The sequence below is a fragment of the Coregonus clupeaformis genome, unplaced genomic scaffold (genome assembly GCF_020615455.1).
Source record: "Coregonus clupeaformis isolate EN_2021a unplaced genomic scaffold, ASM2061545v1 scaf0012, whole genome shotgun sequence".
NCBI classification, from domain to species: Eukaryota; Metazoa; Chordata; class Actinopteri; order Salmoniformes; family Salmonidae; genus Coregonus; species Coregonus clupeaformis.
The window spans coordinates 1,496,073-1,514,772 of record NW_025533467.1 but is presented as its reverse complement, the minus strand read 5'-3'; the positions used below and the strand labels follow the sequence as shown (position 1 = coordinate 1,514,772).

At 43.1% G+C, this 18,700-nt stretch overlaps 1 protein-coding gene across 1 annotated transcript; it reads right to left on the bottom strand.

The window, feature by feature from the left end:
- Window positions 1–12,852: 12,852 nt before the first annotated feature.
- Window positions 12,853–16,754, bottom strand: LOC121546546 (neurexophilin-2-like). The gene is made up of 2 exons (XM_041857799.1): window positions 16,550–16,754; window positions 12,853–14,192 (listed from the first exon to the last, which is right to left on the bottom strand). Exons 1-2 carry the CDS (start codon window positions 16,601–16,603, stop codon window positions 13,389–13,391), a joined length of 858 nt encoding a protein of 285 aa, XP_041713733.1. The 5' UTR covers window positions 16,604–16,754; the 3' UTR covers window positions 12,853–13,388.
- Window positions 16,755–18,700: the final 1,946 nt, after the last annotated feature.

Here is an 18,700-nt window from a genome sequence, read left to right as displayed (position 1 = left end):
CCATCCATACTCTTGGGTCAAAGGTCAACCAGGAAGTGGTGGTTGTCTGTACCCCCTAGAGGAGCAGATTAGAGAGACAAGCATTAAGGACCTCTGTGATCTATTATCATAATCTTTAAAAATGTAGCAGCAGTAGCAGGGTTTTTGAAAGGAGAGGAAAAAATATAAATGCATAGATTAGATTATACAAATGATACATGATGTTATAAATGAAAATACATCTTTAAAATAATGTTTTCCTCTGATGATGGAGGTTGGTGAGTAAAAACAAGAATGTATCAAAGGTGAAGGAAGTCAGTTCTGCACCGTAGTTTCATCAATTTTTTATTGGTGTTAACCAAAGACCACACGCCTACTGTTTCCCCTGCTGTTTCATTACCAGTAAGTACATTGAGTACCTCTCCACCTCTATGAGTATGTGCATCAGAATGCTTGATTAGAAAGAGCCTGTTGTGACCATATTACCGTACAAGACAATACAGCAACAATTCTACTCCACACTGAAGTGAAACAAGTCACATGATTTGAGAGGTGACACATAACACATGAGTTTTGCAATGTGACATTTGTGTAAAGGTTTTGTAAAATGTATCTCAGTAAGATTGTAGAATAAACATGAAACCTCAGTTCTTGTGGGTTTGTGATGGGTAGGGGGTTTGAGGAAATGTTTGAAAGCAAATTGTTTTTCTAATCCATGTAATATGCAATGGTGTGTGTTCATGGGTCCCAAGGGAAGCCAGGCTTCCCCAAAAAATGTACCAAGAAAAAAAGAAAATTACATATAAAAGAATGTATCTTCCGTCTCTCTGTGTTTCATAATTTTCCTTCAATTCGCAAGAGGCTGAATGTATCTCACCGGAGAAAGCATCCGAGCGAGCGAAACAGCGCCCCTCTGTCTCTGAATGTGTAGCCCATCTATCTGATGCTGTCTGGTCCAAAAGAGTATGACTTTGTTGCCACCCGTAGCGTTGAATGCACGGAAAGCCAGCGAGCAATTGGCCTCCCTTGATTAAAAAAATATACAATAAAAGCCAATCAGCATTGAGCTAAACTGAGTGAGCTCAGCTGTGTATGGTCCTAGTGCACCAAAAAAAAGTGTGAAGGGAAGCCAGTTGGAATTTGGCTTCACACCAATCACATCACATTAAAATACCAAACGTCATTGACAGAAAACTAGAATTGTTGCATCTCGTTGTGTTGTCCTCCGGTCGCTAGCTAGCTAAAATTGTCTAAATTAGCCATGGATGGAGATAGGGATTTGGGCTTGTGGTTTTACTTAATACCTAAGGCTAATGTTAACTAGTTGGCTCATCGTTGCCCATGAAAGGAAGATAGGCTAGCGAGCAAGCATTTTAGCCAGGTAGCCTAGGACAATAAAAAGCATGTACTGTATGACAGAGTCATAGACCGTTTTGTCAACATGAAAGAGAGGATGGTATTGACGTTTCTCTACAAGTAGGGTGTCAACATGTTTTTTTTCTACTTGCACGCATGCACACACACACGGAGAGAAATCAGAACCATGGACAGCCACATCATATTTAGCTTACGTTGATTGGACTAAATTGTTTTTGGTACCTTTTAGTTGTCACTGTATTAGACTAAGCATCAGTGATTTGATGTTGAAGTTGAAATGGTGCTGGAATAGTGGAGGCAGCTCCTGTTTTCTTTGCGACATGCGGTGACTCAGTGGTTCTAAATCAATAATTGTTTTAGTAGTCCGAAAATGTCGGAAACCTTAACTTGCTTGACCATGCCGTTGTTTGTTACATGCAATATATGCTTTGTGGACTTTACCGGACAGAGGTTGCTCTCCGGTTTTGTGATGAAATAAAGGTGTGATTGAATTTATTCTGCCACTGTGTCTTCTTATTGCCTCGGCCTTTAGGCCTATATATCACGGTGGCAAGGCATATGAACTAACAGGTTATAGAGCAAACAACGCAATTATCACAACACATAAGTTGTAATATGTTTGTTTTTTTCGGGCTTCCCCAGTGATTTTACCCACACACCACTACTGGTAATATGTGCTTCTGCTTAAAGTTAATAAAACAACTGTTCATCAAAAAAACAATTGTAGTAAATTAGTATTGCAGTAAAGCTCGCTAGACCATCCGAGAGGTGGGGCAAGTACTGGATTGAGCAGAGTAGCTTGAAGCTGCCACCACATTTATTTGACTGGTATGGTCCAGCGTCAAAGGATGGGACACAAACTCAACAGATATAGCTAACAATAATCTTTATTAACTACACATTTGCATAAGACAGTGTGCATGAAATGCTAGGCGACCTAGTACATTCCTGCAGTCTGTAACCCAATCAGGAGTGCTGCAATGACCCGAAGGTGTAAGACACACAGGCTATTAGGTATAATAGATAATACGCTAAAAAGTGACATTACACACTAGTGAGATATACGGTTAAGGAGAACTGAACATCCAAGGTTCTACTACTACTTCACCGCAAACCGGGCCTAGCCCAATAAAATGCAATTGTACAAGCATGCAAATTCACTGCACACAGGAGCATAATAGCCTACACACGGTCCAGAGACCCACACGTGATACTGCTCCCAAAAGCAGGGAAGATGGCTCGCATTCCTAGCAACCCCACTATTCTATCTGGTTCCCCAAATGCCCTCTCACTACCTGTCTTCGTTGCTGGCTGCCCTACCCAGCAGCAAACAAGAACCTCCCCCGTTAAGGTGAGTGCAATGCAGATACTTGCAAAGGCTACAAGACCAACGTTCATCAAAGCACAGCTCCCCCGCCAAGACCTGCCTGCGCTCTCGGCTCTGCCTAATATCAGTTTCTCAGAGTCTCGGGCAGAGTCTTGCAAGCAGGCACAGATGCAAGCAATTAGTTCATGATTTAGTGAAGTCCTCTCTTGCAAGCTGTCCCACAGCTTCACCACAGTATTACTGTAGCAATTGAGAGGGGAAAGCTGAAATGGGACTTGAACCAGCAACCCTGCAGTTACACGACAAGGGCACTTTCTGTGATACAAAGGTCCAGACTGCTTGGAAGATGATGTAGTATGTTAACATACAGGGAGGCTCCATCTCTGTTAGTACTACAGATAGTAGATGTTTTAGTAGCTGTAGTAGTGATAGTATTAGTAGTGGAGATGTAACCTACAGTGGTAATAGTACTGCTATCAATGTCCTCACCAGATAGAGCTGAGATAGCAGTAATAAGTAGGCTACAACAATGAAGAAAGTCATGAGCATGACGGTTTTGGAGGACTGTCCGTCTATACCCTGGGGTCAAAGGTCAACCAGGACAAGGTTGTTGTCTGTACTCCCTGGGAGGAGCATGGTAGAGATACATAAAAAGACCATTGGGATCTCTTACTATCATCTTCTACATTGTTTCATCTATTTCTAATTGTTGTTAACCACGGACCCGACGCCTACTGTTTCCCCTGCTGTTTCATTCCATGCACCCCTGTAAGTATTCTTGATTACATCTTGACAATTTTTGCACCCCTAATGATCACATTTCATATGTTTTTGGTTATTAACCATATTCTTCAGGACACAGTAACACTATTTTATGTGATATACAGTATTCTTTTCATTTTATGTTTTCTCTTAGTAATGTTTTGGTATGTGATTATAAGATATCACATGCTTCGTAAACAACAGGTGCAGACTAACAGTGAAATGCTTACTTACTGGTCTTTTTCCAACAATGAAGAGTTAAAGATAACAAAAATTTCTAAAACATTTAAATAGTGACACAAGGAAGAGATACACAGTGAACAACAAATAACAATAATGAGTAAAAATAACATGACTATATACAGGGAGTACCAGCACAGAGTCGATGTGCAGAGGTACGAGGTAATTGAGGAAGCCATGTACATATAGGTAGGGGAGAAATGACTAGGCAACAGGATAGATAGTAGACATTAGCAGCAGCGTATGTAGTGAGTGTGAATGTGTGTGTGAGTGTGTGTGTGAGTGTATTCTTGGCATCAGTATGCGTGTTATGTCTGTGTGTGGGCGTATGTAGTGTGTGTGTGTGTGTGTGTGTGTATGTGTGTTGGGATGTCAGTGTAAGTACGTGTAAGTGTGTGGGTAGAGAGTCAGTGCAAGAGAGTTAGTACAAAAAAGGGTGGTAGCAGAGAGAACAGTCTATAGCTTGGGTGGCTGGAGTCTTGGAAAAAACAATTGGGCCTTCGTCTGACACCGCCTGGTGTAGAGGTCCTGGATGGCAGGGAGCTCGGCCCCAGTGATGTACTGGGCTGTACTCACCACCCTCTGTAGCGCCTTGCGGTCGGGTGCCTTGCAGTTGCCGTACCAAGCTTTGATGCAGCAAGTCAAGGTGGCCTCCCAAGTTGCGCAGCGGTCTAAGGGGCTACATCACTACAGACCCTGGTTCGATCCCAGGCTGTGTCGCAGCCGGCCGCGACAGGGAGACCCATGAGGCGCGGCAAAATTGTCCATGTATCGTACAGGTTAGGGGAGGGTTTGGCCAGCTGGGATGTCCTTGTCCCATTGTGCTCTAACAACTCCTTGTGGCAGGCAGGGCGCATGCACGCTGACTACGGTCGCCAGCTGCACAGTGTTTCCTCCGACACATTGGTGTGGCTGGCTTCCAGGTTAAGCGAGCAGTGAGTCAAGAAGCACTGCGGCTTGGCGGGGTCGTGTTTCGGAGGACGCATGGCTCTAGACCTTTGCCTCTCCCGAGTCCGTACGGGAGTTGCAGCGATGGGACAAGACCGTAACTACCAATCGGAAGAAAAAATGGTGGCGCTGTAGAGCTTTTTGAGGATAAAAACATAAATAAATAAAAAGGTTTAAAGTAAAAAAGATGTAAAAGTGCTCTTTCTCATTGTTATCCACTCTTGTGAAATATCTATATGAAATGATTTAGAATAAGATGTTTCTGAACGTTCTCCTGACAATAGCACATTTTCATGTTCATTTTGATAACTGTCCTTCACCCCTAACACAGATGCTGATCTGTGGTTTGCTTTATATTCACACTTATCTCAGCAGCAGTGGAACAAAGTGTGCTTCATAAGCAAAGTGGGAAAGTAGGTCTGGTCTAACTTTTGTGCTTAATTATGCAGATTTGTTTTTAATTCAATGTGGTGTGTTTCAGGAGTGCTCGGTAAGTACAGTGTTACTTACACCAAAACGAGTATCTGTGCCTTGAAGGGGTCATCACTGGACCTTCCCTGCACTTACACATATCCCCCTGGGCATATAGTAACAAAAACAGAATGGTATAATTAAGCAATAAGGCCAGAGGGGGTGTGGTATATGGCCAATATACCATGGCTAAGGGCTGTTCTTAGGCACAACGCAACGCAGAGGACACAGCCCTAAGCCGTGGTATATTGGCCATATACCACAAACCCCCAAGGTGCCTTATTGCTATTATAAACTCGTTACCAACGTAATTAGAGCAGTAAAAATAAATGTTTTGTCATACCCGTGGTATATGTTCTGATATACCACGGCTGTCAGCCAATCAGCATTCAGGGCTCGTTTATAATTGGAAGTAAGAAGTGGGGTAACTCAGAGGTAGAAGAATTCTCATGGCCGGTGTGGCATGACTAACCTTGAGATTTGCGTTGAATATAGAGCAAGGTCTTTGTGGAAAGTTAAATGTTCAAGAATGTAACACTGCACTGGTCACACAATAGTGAAATACACTGTAGTGACCTTCATGGCAGACCAGTGCTTATTTGATGATTGTCACACCAGCCTTCACTTTGGCTCCCTTTCCTGTCCAGCTCAGGCGTTCGGCGTCGCCGGCCTTCTAGCTGCTGCCGAACCTGCTGCTGGCAAACGCCCTTTACTCATCAAACCCGGACTTGTCTCGTCATCATTACACACACCTGGTTCCAATCCCCACTCTATCACTGTATATATACTCCCTCTGTCATTTGTCTTTGTCGGTCATTGTATATGTTGTTTGTTTTCCTGAGAGGAATCTCTCCTACTATTTCCTGAGTACTTTATATTTTGCATTGTGGGTTTCATCCCGCTTTAAGCTATGGTGCTTTAATAAATTCAGTAGTTCTAAACCTGCGACTGCCTCCTGCCTACTCCTCTCTACACTTGTGACAATGATCATACTCAGTTACTATCCATGCAAGTTAGATGAACAATCCCAGTTACCATTGTCCAGGGTATCCCTCGGAGTACTTGTTGTTCGGACAGGAGCCTTGAGCCTCCAGAGCAGCTTGACTGCAGAAGTTCTGACAAGTCAAACAGACAGGGACAATAGATTTATTTTACTAATTATGGAAAGATCTCAATTGCTACCCAAATTGAGATTGGCCTGACCGAGAGTTAGCGAAACAGGTTCTGGATTTCAGGCTAGCATGCAACTTCCATTGATTGAAAACCCTCACTTGCCATCAAATGTATGCACGCATGACTGTAAGTCGCTTTAGCTAAAAGCATCTGCTAAATGGCATGTTTATTATAATGTTATAAGAGAGGAGACAAAGAAAATAGCTAATTTTCCCCCAACATCGGACACCCCCTAACTTCGGACACTCTCTAGCGGTTGGAGGACTAAATCACCTCGAGTTCAACATTTAAATGGACTGGAAAATAACTGTACGTTTTGCGACTAAAGACACCCTTCTAGCTAGCTGACCACCGATTTTCATTGCAATTTATGTAAGTTAAGTTAGGTTTTGAGAGTTAAAAAAAAGTTATATACATACACATTTTGTGGGACACGCTGTATATTGTAAAATTCGACTGCGCGACAGACCACACCTAATTTAATATCCATATTTTTACCTCTGAAATATAGCTAACAGACTTTCTAATGTTGCTAGCTTAGTTGCTAAATGTTGATAGAACTGCTAAGTAAGCAAAAAGGAAATAAATTGTAAGCATTAGATAATACATATCACGAAAACAGCTGAATGTTGTCAAGCTTGACCTTTTCAGAATTGGAGTCCACGACGGGGGCGTTTTACACAATCTGCAAAAATTAATTTTGAACTTTGAACCATTCACTTTTTGACACCTATCACTGTTGGCTATGTTTAATCTTACAACAGCTACATATAGGCAGTATTTAGTCTAATGTTACAATGTATGCATCAATATTAAACTAATTGGGACACTAATTTTCATTACAGATAACATCAAACAAAAACCATGGGTACACTTTCAGTTATTGTGAAAACTTTCATCACGTTTCAATGCCTTAGCTTTGAAATGTAAATGTTTATACTTATTCAGATTGAATAATTTTTCTAAAATGTATATAGTATGCCAAGTTATTTAGCTACATGTATTTACCACCACAGCATGGAGAAAGTCAAGAGGAAGCAGTGGAGTGAGGTGGACATGTTCCATGCCATGGAGGACTGCGGGGCAGGGATGGCTATCCGCCAGGCTGCCAAGGTTAGGCATCTTTTGTTTTTAGGAGATTACCACGTGTATGTGAATTTTATCTGCTAGTAACAGTTTTCTTTTCTTATCTACCAAGGTGCATGGTGTACCTCGGCAGACTCTGGCGGAGAGGCTGAGCGGCCGGGTGACCCATGGTTGTCGCAGTGGACCACCCACATTGCTTGAAAATTCTCTGGGGCAGTATCTACTGCGCCAGCCATGGGTTCCCCTTTACCAGACAGAGGCTGATGAAATACGCCAACAAAATACGCAGGTATTTGGTGTTCTATGTGTTTATGTATGTAGAATACTGGACTGACTGTTCTCAATGTATGTGATGTAAATGTGGATGTGTAAGGTGATGCCAAAACAAACATTTTCATCCTGGATGGACAATTACATATTCTCTTCTATTGTAGGTTTCAGCACCCAGGGGAAACAATCCCACCACTGGGGAAGAGGTGGTGGGAAATGTTCAGGAGGAGGCACAATAACCTGAGCATGAGGAGGCCGGACACCCTGGACAGGGGGAGAGCTGAGTGTGCCACACGTCCGATGATGGACACCTTCTTCACTTCTTATGAGAAGCACTTGGAGGAGAGTGGGTTGAGGGAGAAACCCAGACAAATCTATAACTGCGATGAGTCTGGGGACCAAGGAGCACATCACAGTGCTGGCCTGCTTCAACGCAGCTGGGGAGGATGTCCCCCCATTTATCATCTACCCCAAGTTTTTCCCAGGTGGCCACTACACACTGGGAGGCCCCCCCCAAGCCTTGTATGGATGGTCAAACAGTGGCTACATTGACGGGGACCTGTTCAGGAAGTGGTTTCAGCACTTCATTAAGCATGCAGTGAAGGAGCGCCCTCTCTTTCTCCTCTTCGATGGGCACAAGAGCCACATGGACCCAGAGGTGCTCGCGGCGGCACTAAGGGAAGGAGTTATACTTCTTTGTCTTCCACCACACTGCACCCATGTCCTGCAGCCGCTGGACATGGCATACTTTGGCCCTTTAAAGAATTTGCCAGAGTATTCCGCTACCCGTACCAGCGCTGCAAGGACATGCGCTATGTGGTAGAAGGGTTTAAGAAGTGTGGCCTCTTCCCTTTTGACCCTTCAGCCATTGAAGGGTCCCGTTTAATGCCGTCTCGGTCCCTTCCGGGTCCCACCACCGCCTCTCCTGGAACCAGCAGCACTGTGCCGTCCATCAGCACCTCCTCCCCAGTGACCACAGGAGGACCCTCAGCCCCTGCTCCAGTCCAAGCCCCTGCTCCAGTCCCAGCCCTAGCTCTAGAAGAGTACCCCCTAATAGAGGGGGGGCTGATAGCGAAGGACCTGGGGGCACATCCTTCCTGTCCTTAAGTATCGGCTAGATCGATACAGAAGACTCCCTGTGGTCGCCACATGCCTCACCGGGGAGGAATACATGCACCAGTGGCAGGAGAGGGGTGAGAAGGAGAGGGCCGATGACAGAGGAGAAAGAGTGTTGGGCAGCCCTCAGAACACAGAGGGCACAGGAGAGGGCTGCCATGGATGTGACCATTGACGCCATCGCCTCTGCTGGACCCCCTGCTGGAACCACTCCTGACAGCTGCATCACCACTGCCAGTGCCTCCCAGTGTGCAACACCTGTAGGAGCCGCCGGAGTCCCCAGCTGCAGAAGAAGGCTACGTGCCTACTCTCCCGGCCACACCATCGTCTGCCCCTCAACCCCACCATTACAAACACCAGCTCCTCCAAGTCATCGTCGGCGGTTTTGTCCACCACCACGATGCACACCACCCCCCCTGTCTGTCACCACCAACACGGCCTCCTCTGGACCAACTGCCTCCTCCGTCTCCCGTGGTCACACCACCATAGCAGCCTCGTCTGGTGTCCCTGCCCCCTGCAATTTGAATACAGCCACCTCCACAGGTAAACACATGTTCAATTACAAAAAAAATGACTCTCTTTACATATCTACAGTCCATAGCACCAGACCTCAAGTCATCTCCACCTCCTCCAAAACCTCTGCAGCTTCCTCCAGAGGTATTGATGTAAAAAAGTTGAAAAGGGTTTTGATGAAACATGCTCAGTTTAACACTACTTTTTCTCAAACTGCAGCACAGAAAAGGAAGAGAAAAGCTCCACCGGTCACGTCTGTCATTTTTTACATTTAAGTCATTTAGCAGACGCTCTTATCCAGAGCGACTTACAGTTAGTGAATACATATATATAAATATTTCTATATATACTGTCCCCCCGTGGGAATCGAACCCACAACCCTGGCATTGCAAACGCCATGCTCTATCAACTGAGCTACATCCCTGCCGGCCATTCCCTCCCCTACCCTGGACGACGCTGGGCCAATTGTGCGCCGCCCATGAGTCTCCTGGTCGCGGCCGGCTGCGACAGAGCCTGGATTCGAACCAGGATCTCTAGTGGCACAGTTAGCACTGCGATGCAGTGCCTTAGACCACTGTGCCACTCAGGAGTCATGGTGTCATGCCACCCATTGCACTACTCTCAGGTACTTCATAATCTGTTTTTCTCTCTCTCAGTTGTATTAATTACTGTTGTTGTTGAAGAACTTCTACATTTTGCAAAACCATATTAATCAATTTTTATTATTTTATTTTTTATAAAAGAAGACACCACCTGCTGTGCTCGCTGCGGGGAGCATGATCCGCCTGCAAGCTCCCCTCAGGAGTGTAGATCCGAGGTGCCATGGGTGTGCTGTGACTTCTGCGAGCACTGGTTCTACTGCAGGTGTGTGCAGTGGGATCAAGAGGTAGCAGTGGAGCTGGATTTGTATTGTGATTTCTGTGACAATATAGGGATGGAGGTCGAAATGTAATTGTTTGTTTTGTTTGTGTTCATATGAAATTATTTATTTGTACAAAAAAGTACATGTCAAAAATATAATATATATAATTATTGAACCCATCTTGTATATTTATTTCTTTACTTTCCAAGTGCATCTCTGCAACACAAACTCCAACAGTGTTTTCATTGTTTATGTCAATGCACATTACTGAAATTAAAGTTTTATTTGATGTAAATTATTAATACTCATATTTTAGTATTCAACTGTTATCTACTTTCTCAAAACATAAAATTAATCTGTAAAACAAATGATGAGATATTATTTGGTTACAACACTGAATATGTTGGTGAAGAACCATTTTTTAAGAGTCCACAGGAGGGCGCACCGGCCTACGCAATGAAAAGTTGACAGGCAAGTCATTCTTTTTTACCAGAAGGCTAGCCAACTAGTCAACTATCTAGTAAACACTTCGGGTATATGGTTGGTGTCTCTTTTTTGAACAAAATTAAACAGATATATCTTGTAATTGAACAAAATAGTAAGGTGGCCAATAACTGGGGGCCATATGCCGATAATACGGGACGTATTATTTTGCTAAACCGCTTATCAAAAAGCTGATAATAGTAGTATTTCCACTGAAATGTCAAACTTGCTAATTGCTAACCCGTTAGCTAACATTTTTACGACACCAATAATCACATAACATTGATGGCTTGATCACAAGATAACACTGTTGAAGGTAATATATTTCTTAAACGCTGTTGAATATGCCGATAATACGGGGTTCCACGCTACATGAGTAGTTATCTCATGTAGAATCACATTGATAGAAAAACTCAGGACAACAAACAGATGAAGATGCATGTTGCAATGGCAAAACCATTTTGGGGTTGACTTCCCATGTGATGCATCATATCAGTGTATCTGACTTCCCTTACACAGACATCAGAGAGAGAAACAACTGCTGCTCAGGGAGGGAGAATAGAGAATAGCATCTCTCTCTCCCTCCCAGTCTATCTCTAGTGTTACCCTAAAACTGTCAGCATGTAGGGATCCTTCAGTCACACGTCAATGGGATCTCAATGACACTTCACTGTGACTGAGGAGTCTTTGCTACTTGAGAGAGGGTATATCATTCTCCCATCCAACTCATTCCTCCTCCACTTTCTCAGAGAATCTAAGAGAATGGATATATGATGGGACCAATCATGCAATCCAATGGAAGCTTTTGACAGTTTTGACTATTTTCAAAGTCTGTTGTGCTGCAGTGTTGAATAAGTAACAGCACCTGCATATTAGAATTTCTCCCATTTCCTCTCCTACTTCGATGTGAATGACTTTCAAGTAAAGATGAGGGAACTCCTTTAATTTAGGATGGTCTGATCATGTAAAACTTCTCAATAAAACATCAGTATTGGTCTTAACAGAGAAACGTGTCACCCAGCCAATCATTCATTCATCCTGTCAATCAGTCAGTCACATTTTCTCCCGCTCTCCGACCTTCCTTTCTCTGGATATCTATCTATTTCCCTCTATCTCCATCTCTTTGTGTATCTCTGGGTTTTTTTTGTAGTTTAAATTCCAACCTCAGAGGCAATGCTCCAGTCCTCTGCAATGCTGATCTTCTCTTGCTGAAGCAGGGTCCACATCTCTGGGTCGTCTCTGGCTAGGCTGTCCTGGCCTGTCCACAGCCCCACACTGCCTAAAGCACGCTGGGACACCTGCAGGAGAGGCTGCCCCTCTCGCCCCACTGCTAAGTAAAAAATAATAGATTACTGTGCACAGGCGGGAGAGATACAAATGAATCAAGGTTTGTTTGTTACCATTGCTGCATGATATTATGCAATATCTGTTCCTTTGGCCAGAGGGGTGTTTCAATTAGCATTTTGCTAAATAAGGGTTGGTTTAAGCCTAAATAGCCAAGTCTCAGCAGTCAATGTAGCAATGGTGATACACACCATAAAGACCAACAGCCAAACCTCAGATGAATCACTCAGGGTTTAAACAGATGAATCACTCAGGGTTTAAACCTCAGATGAATCACTCAGGGTTTAAACCTCAGATGAATCACTCAGAGTTTAAACCTCAGATTAATCACTCAAGGCAACATACTGACCTCTTTAACAAATCTTTAACAAATCAAGAAAAGTCATAACCGTGAATCTGCCAAACGATATGATGAACTTATAGGTGCAATATGCCTATTCAAAAACAGTGAAAGACAGCGACAATACGATTACAGTGAAATAAGATTATCATAACAGTCATGTATTATCCTAGTAGTATCTATAAACTTGCACATTGTCGGCTGGTTAAAAACACTTCACCACATTGTAATAGCAGGTGAGTAAACACAGGACATACTCACTCACCAACACTATTTGTCGCAGAGCTAGAGAGAGCATGTCTAGAAGCGCCGATAATGAGATAGTGAAATATTGACAGGACTACAACGCATGCGAATTGAGCACCAATTCACACAAATGAAATTCCAGATCGTTGCTTCAGTCCAGGACAGGTGCTTAATTTCTGTACAGTTTGTTTTCATTAGGAAACTTAGTGTGTGATGTATGAACTCAATAACACTTCAAGCAAAAAAACAACTCATTTTAATATGCATTTCATATCTACATTTTGCTTTCCATCATACATAATTTCATATCTGCTTGTAAAATAAAATAAAATGTAGATTTCGTATGTGAATCATACAGTATGACCAAACTCAATACTCACCATCCAGATACTTTGCCTTGGTTGCAAAAGGATACCCTCAAATAAACAGTGAAAAGGTTCATGTAAGGGGCATCACAGATGGGCAACGTGCGACAAATAAGCAGACAATTTCCCCAAACATAGCCACCAGTAACAAAAGCAGGGAATAGTGCTGAAATTGGCATGCACATAGGGCATCACTCCCCCCAAGTCAATATTTTACCACAAATAGTTTACAAAATGATCCTACTATTATCCTACTTGATCTTCTGTCTTCTACCCTTCAGTGGTGTATTATTTATTTGTTATGTTCATTGTGCAGTTGCTGCTGACTTCCATTCTACTAAACACAAAGCTCTCCATCTGAATGTCTGTGTGAGGCCTGAATGTCGGTGTGGGGCCATCCATCCTTGCCGTTCAACGCAAGCCCCTTTCTCCAGTGGGATAGGAGATGGAGAAAAACATGCCTTAACAACCCTCCTAGTTCATCGGCTATCCTCGTCGTCCAAAGTGCTGGAGATCCGCCTGGAAGTTGTAGTCTGGACAGACCTTCTGCACCAGTTTGTAGTCGGTGCTGAGAAAAGAGATGAATATACAGAAGACCTTGAATGGCATGGCACAGATCCAGGCAGCGTTAGACTGGGTGTGTTCTGAGTAGCAGGTCTGGGAGGGGTCATAGAGGCAGGGTTTGGTCTTCTTGGCCCTGTTGGTCCTCTGGTACTCCACCCTGCAGTTGAGGGCCTTCATCTCCTGCTGGTGCGCATTGATGGTGGACTGTGGCTGATTCCGGAACTGGAGCTCCGGGCTTCGCACATCCTCCCATTCCATGGCTTTGGAGGGAGGAACCATGCTCATTGAGATATTCCCCAGATGGGACGAATTGTGACGGAAGTACACACTGAAGGTGCCGTTGATGTGGTCCACTATCTTACTTGTCACCAGCAGGCTGAACTTGGTGGTTTTGATGTTGAGGTAGAAGTTGCCCCAGCCAAAGGTCTTCTTAGCTTTGATAGGTGTTTTCATGGGGGGCTTGGGTTTGGAGCGGAACTGTGACTCATCCAGGGGGAGGGAGAGGTTCTGTGACCAGCCAAATGGGCCCACAGAGCTATAGTTCGGGGGCTTAGGCTTGGTGGATATGATCTGGAAGTATTTGGAAAGGTGTTTGACTTTCATTGCTGCTCCAATGTTTCCTTCTTCCCCTAACCTTCTTATGTCATAGGGAGAGGGCTGTGAGAGGGAGTCAAATGGGCTGAGGTTCAGATAGTCCAAGGTCTTCACAGCATCCTCCTTCTGCACCTGCGGACACATGAATGAAGGATACATTTTGTATTTTTTTTAATTTGTCTGTCTCTCTCTCTGTCTCTAATTCATTGTTGTCAATCGTCACATGCCTGGGGGCTTTATATGGATGTAACCTTGATAAAGTAAATTAGGTAGAAATCTATTGATCAGTGTCCACATAATCCTAAAAATACAATTAAGAGTACATGAGCGTTAATGGGGAATTGACAAAGACATTATTAAAATGATTGGATGATGCCATGAGCTCATGAAAATTGCCATGAGCTCATCTTGTCCATTATCCACTCGAAAAGACATTGGATGCAGTCTCTTTATTCATGGCCCGAGCCATTGTGGTCCAGGAGTGTTTAATTGGTTGGTTGAGTGTAACATATAATAGATTATAGACTCTGCTGCACTAAGTGCCCTTGTTAACGGTGACTGTCAGACACAGCTGAGTGTGAAGTCAGCTTGGCTCCATGTCCTCTGCTGTAGCCATCTGTCTTGAACCCTTCAACCGAATAACCATATATCTCAGTTTTGGAAGATTTTGGTGATATGGTATATTTAAGCAATAAGGCACGAGGGGGCGTGGTATATGGCCAATATACCACGACTAAGGACTGTTCTTAAGCACGACGCAACGCGGAGTGCCTGGATACAGCCCTTAGCCATGGTATGTTGGCCATTTATCATAAACCCCTGAGGTGCCTTATTGCTATTATAAACTGGTTACCAATGTAATTAGAGCAGTAAAAATAAATGTTTTGTCATACCCATGATATACCACGGCTTTCAGCCAATCAGCATTCAGGGCTCAAACCACCCAGTTTATAATTCTAGTTGTATAGTGGATATGAATCATCCAAAGTCTTGGTATTATATGTAGATTATAAATACACAACATGTACATGACATTTCCATGTCAGTTGACAGCTCTGGACATTACAGTGAACTTATAATAAGAAACATATAAACCCATGGCCATGGCATAATCTGTCTATTTTCTTCAAATTCGAACTGGCAAACTTCGACCTCGTTAATTTTCAGGCTAAAATAGAAAGGGAATAGTCTTCTTCCTCAATTATCTTTAGATGGAACTTTATAAGGACTCTCACTGAGCTAGAATGGCTACCACCCTTTAACGTGTTCCATAAAAAGACAAATGCTAATAAGCCCATCAGTCTTTTTTTTTTTTTTATCAATCCAATATTTCTGAGATGAAGTGCACAAATCAAATCAAAATCAAATCAGAGTTTATTGGTCTTGTACACAGATTTGCAGATGTTATCGCAGGTGCAGTGAAATGTTTGTATGCACAACGGTGGGTTGTAAAGTCTACTACAGTGTACTGTATGCCAAGCCCATGGGACTATACCATACAGCATAGCATGCTCCCAATCCTATCCATTCATTGGTAATATGATATATCCTTGCTATATACCCCGACCCATCTCACTGTATGTTAGCCTACACATCCCATCCCTGCATGCCTTCTTACAACTAATCTCCTGGCTGTAATCCACTGTCTAACCAACATTCCGTTACAGAACCCTCTGCAGGCTAATGAACTCTGAGCCACTGCATTCATCTCCTCCACTAGCAGGGTAGTATGTCAGCCATGCTCCAGAACTAATTGGGCACCACACTCTGACAGCCATGGCCATGGCTCTGTGTCAGGGTGTCTGTATGCCAGGCCATGGCTGGGTTAGAAGGCAATCTTACATGGGGAACCTCAGCCTGTGGTAATGAGGATGGCCGTGAAAGATGGCACACATAGTTCACACTACTTTATTGTCTAGCATGGGCAATAATCATTACTGTACTCATATGATCATCATACATGAGAATGATGCTGGAGAACTCTGAAGTGAGGAAAAAAGTTGTGTGTGACAAAACTTCACATTTTAGAGTGGCCTTTTATTGTCCCCAGCACAAGGTGCACCTGTGTAATGATCATGCTGTTTAATCAGCTTCTTGATATCCCACACCTGTCAGGTGGATGGATTATCTTGGCAAAGGAGAAATGTTCACTAACAGGGATGTAAACAAATTTGTGCACAAAATTGGAAAGAAATACGTTTTTTGTGCATTTGGAACATTTCTGGGATCTTTTATTTCAGCTCATGAAACATGGGACCAACACTTTACATATTGCGTTTATATTTCTGTTCAGTATAGTTTGGTTTCTCTGCTCGTGAAGAGACAAAATAGACAAAGCATAGGGCACAAAGACAAGAGCCAAGTACTATTGTTATTTTACAAAAGCTACATGGAAAAAAATCCAGCCACACATTTTTACTTTAACTCTCTGAAAAGCACCTGTTTATCTGAAAATTATTGCCAACACTGAAATATGTGAAATAGCTTACCGTTGGTAGAAGCCACAGACTGAAGGTGGCAAAGTTGATTAATAGTACCCTCATTTCGTCCCTGAATGTCTAATGTTGACGTACAGATCTGGGCACCGGGGCAATCAATCAAAGTCTGACAGCAATCCACTTGGAAGAAAACCCTTTAGATTAATAAGACAGTCACATAGCATTTCGTTAGTGGCTTCAATAACATTTTGTCGTGAGGTCCACGGCTCTGTGAAAACAGGACGAACTGGGAGGAAAAAGAACATCAGGAAAGTGTTTGAGAGATCCACCCTACTTATATTATTAGACAGCCCCTGTGTTTTCATTTGCGCTCTCTCGCTCTCCCTCGCACACTCTCATTCCCTTTCTCTCTGTGCCATACATGCACATGTCTGTTTGCTTCTCATCACTGTATAATGAGAGCAAATTAGAACTAATTTGTATATGAGCATAATTTCACAAACCACCTACACTTTGTAGCTGGCATTCTTTTGAAATTGACCATGGTAAATATAGATCATGGTCCAAATATTCAAATTTGGAAGCTATTGGGGATTAATTATATACTCCAATATGTACGCTATCAACTGTAGGCAGAATGTGAGAGCATTAAAATCATAAAGACCCTCTCATGAATCTGGTAATAAATTCCAGAGAAAATCTGACAGGGTGGTGGTATGGAGGCTTGTTACCACTCTGCTACTGTCTATCTGTCAACAAACCTCCTGGCTCGTTATGACTCTTACCAAGAATTTGACTTCTTAAGCAGCACAATTTGACAGCCTACCCCTATGTCCCTGGTTCTGCCACGGGGAGGCTGACACAATCACAATAACTCTCTCCCTGGGAAGTGGGGAATATAAAGACAGTCAGTGGCGGCTGGTGAAAAATATTCTCGGTGGGGCTGTGCCATACTTTTTTTTTCCTGTAACCATCGCGATATATTTTAACACAAACTGCAGGACAGCAGTGCTCAGTGAAACATTCAGTAATTATTTAATGCCAATATTAAAAAGTTGAGGCATTCTTACACAAAAACATATTACACAAACCCAAGCCTTTCATTTGCATTTAAAGTGAACTTTTCACCATTGGTAGTAAACAGGCAACGCAACAGGCATGCTGTCAGAACAGAGTGGAAAGTGGACAATAACATGAAATTGTTATAAAGTTTATAGGAAATCTTACACTGTATAAAAGGATGTATAATATAGAAATGGATATCAAGTGGATGAACTCAAACCTTTGACTGGAAGAATAGCATACAGTATTTTATGATCATACTAAATGTGACTAATTGTTAATGTGCTCCAGAACTGCAACAATTAATTGATACAAAACAACATATATACAGTAATATTAGCAAAGACACTATTAAGACTTTCTAGAGTACCATATATAACTGGATTTTTATGCTAAGGTCAACTATATACAAAGAAACATGCGGCCAGAGCTGCTCTGTGTGTGTGTGTCTGTCATCTTATTTGTACAGGAATTTTGCCCGTCTGTCCTTCTGAGTGGCAAACCTCTCAATGACCCTTTGATTAAAGTCAGGAATGTCCCTGACAAGTTTCTTCTCCATGGAGAGCATGGCCAGAGCGTTCAGGCGATCCTGTGTCATGCTGTTTCTCAGGAAGGTCTTGATCCTTTTCAGTGTAGAGAAGCACCTTTCTGACTCAGCAGTTGTCATGGGTGTGGTGATGAGGATCTTGAGGAGGCTGGCAGTCTCTGTGAAAGTGCTCTGAAGGTTGTTCTCCATGAAGAACTGGTACAGGGGCACTGCACCACTACAAGCCTTGAACTCACTGTTCTCATAGATGAGGGACAGTTCGGTTTTGAGCTTGGCCTTGTTCAACATGGGGTACGCCTCCACGGTTGTTTCAAGCGCTGTATCGGGAACTTCACACTGTGTTGTGGGAACAACTCTCCGTGCAATAGTGTTGCGCTGATGAGGTGCTGGGTGAAGGAGAACCTCTCTTTGGCATGACTCAGGATGGTATCACATACCTGTAAAAGATACATCATCAGCTTTAATTTGCAATTAAGCTATTTTGATGCAAGTGATCCTGACTGACACATGCCTATGTCCAACTCAAGTATATGATTACCAAGGTGCTGATTGTTCAGGGTTTTGGCTACATACTACCAGGCCTGAAAAAAGTT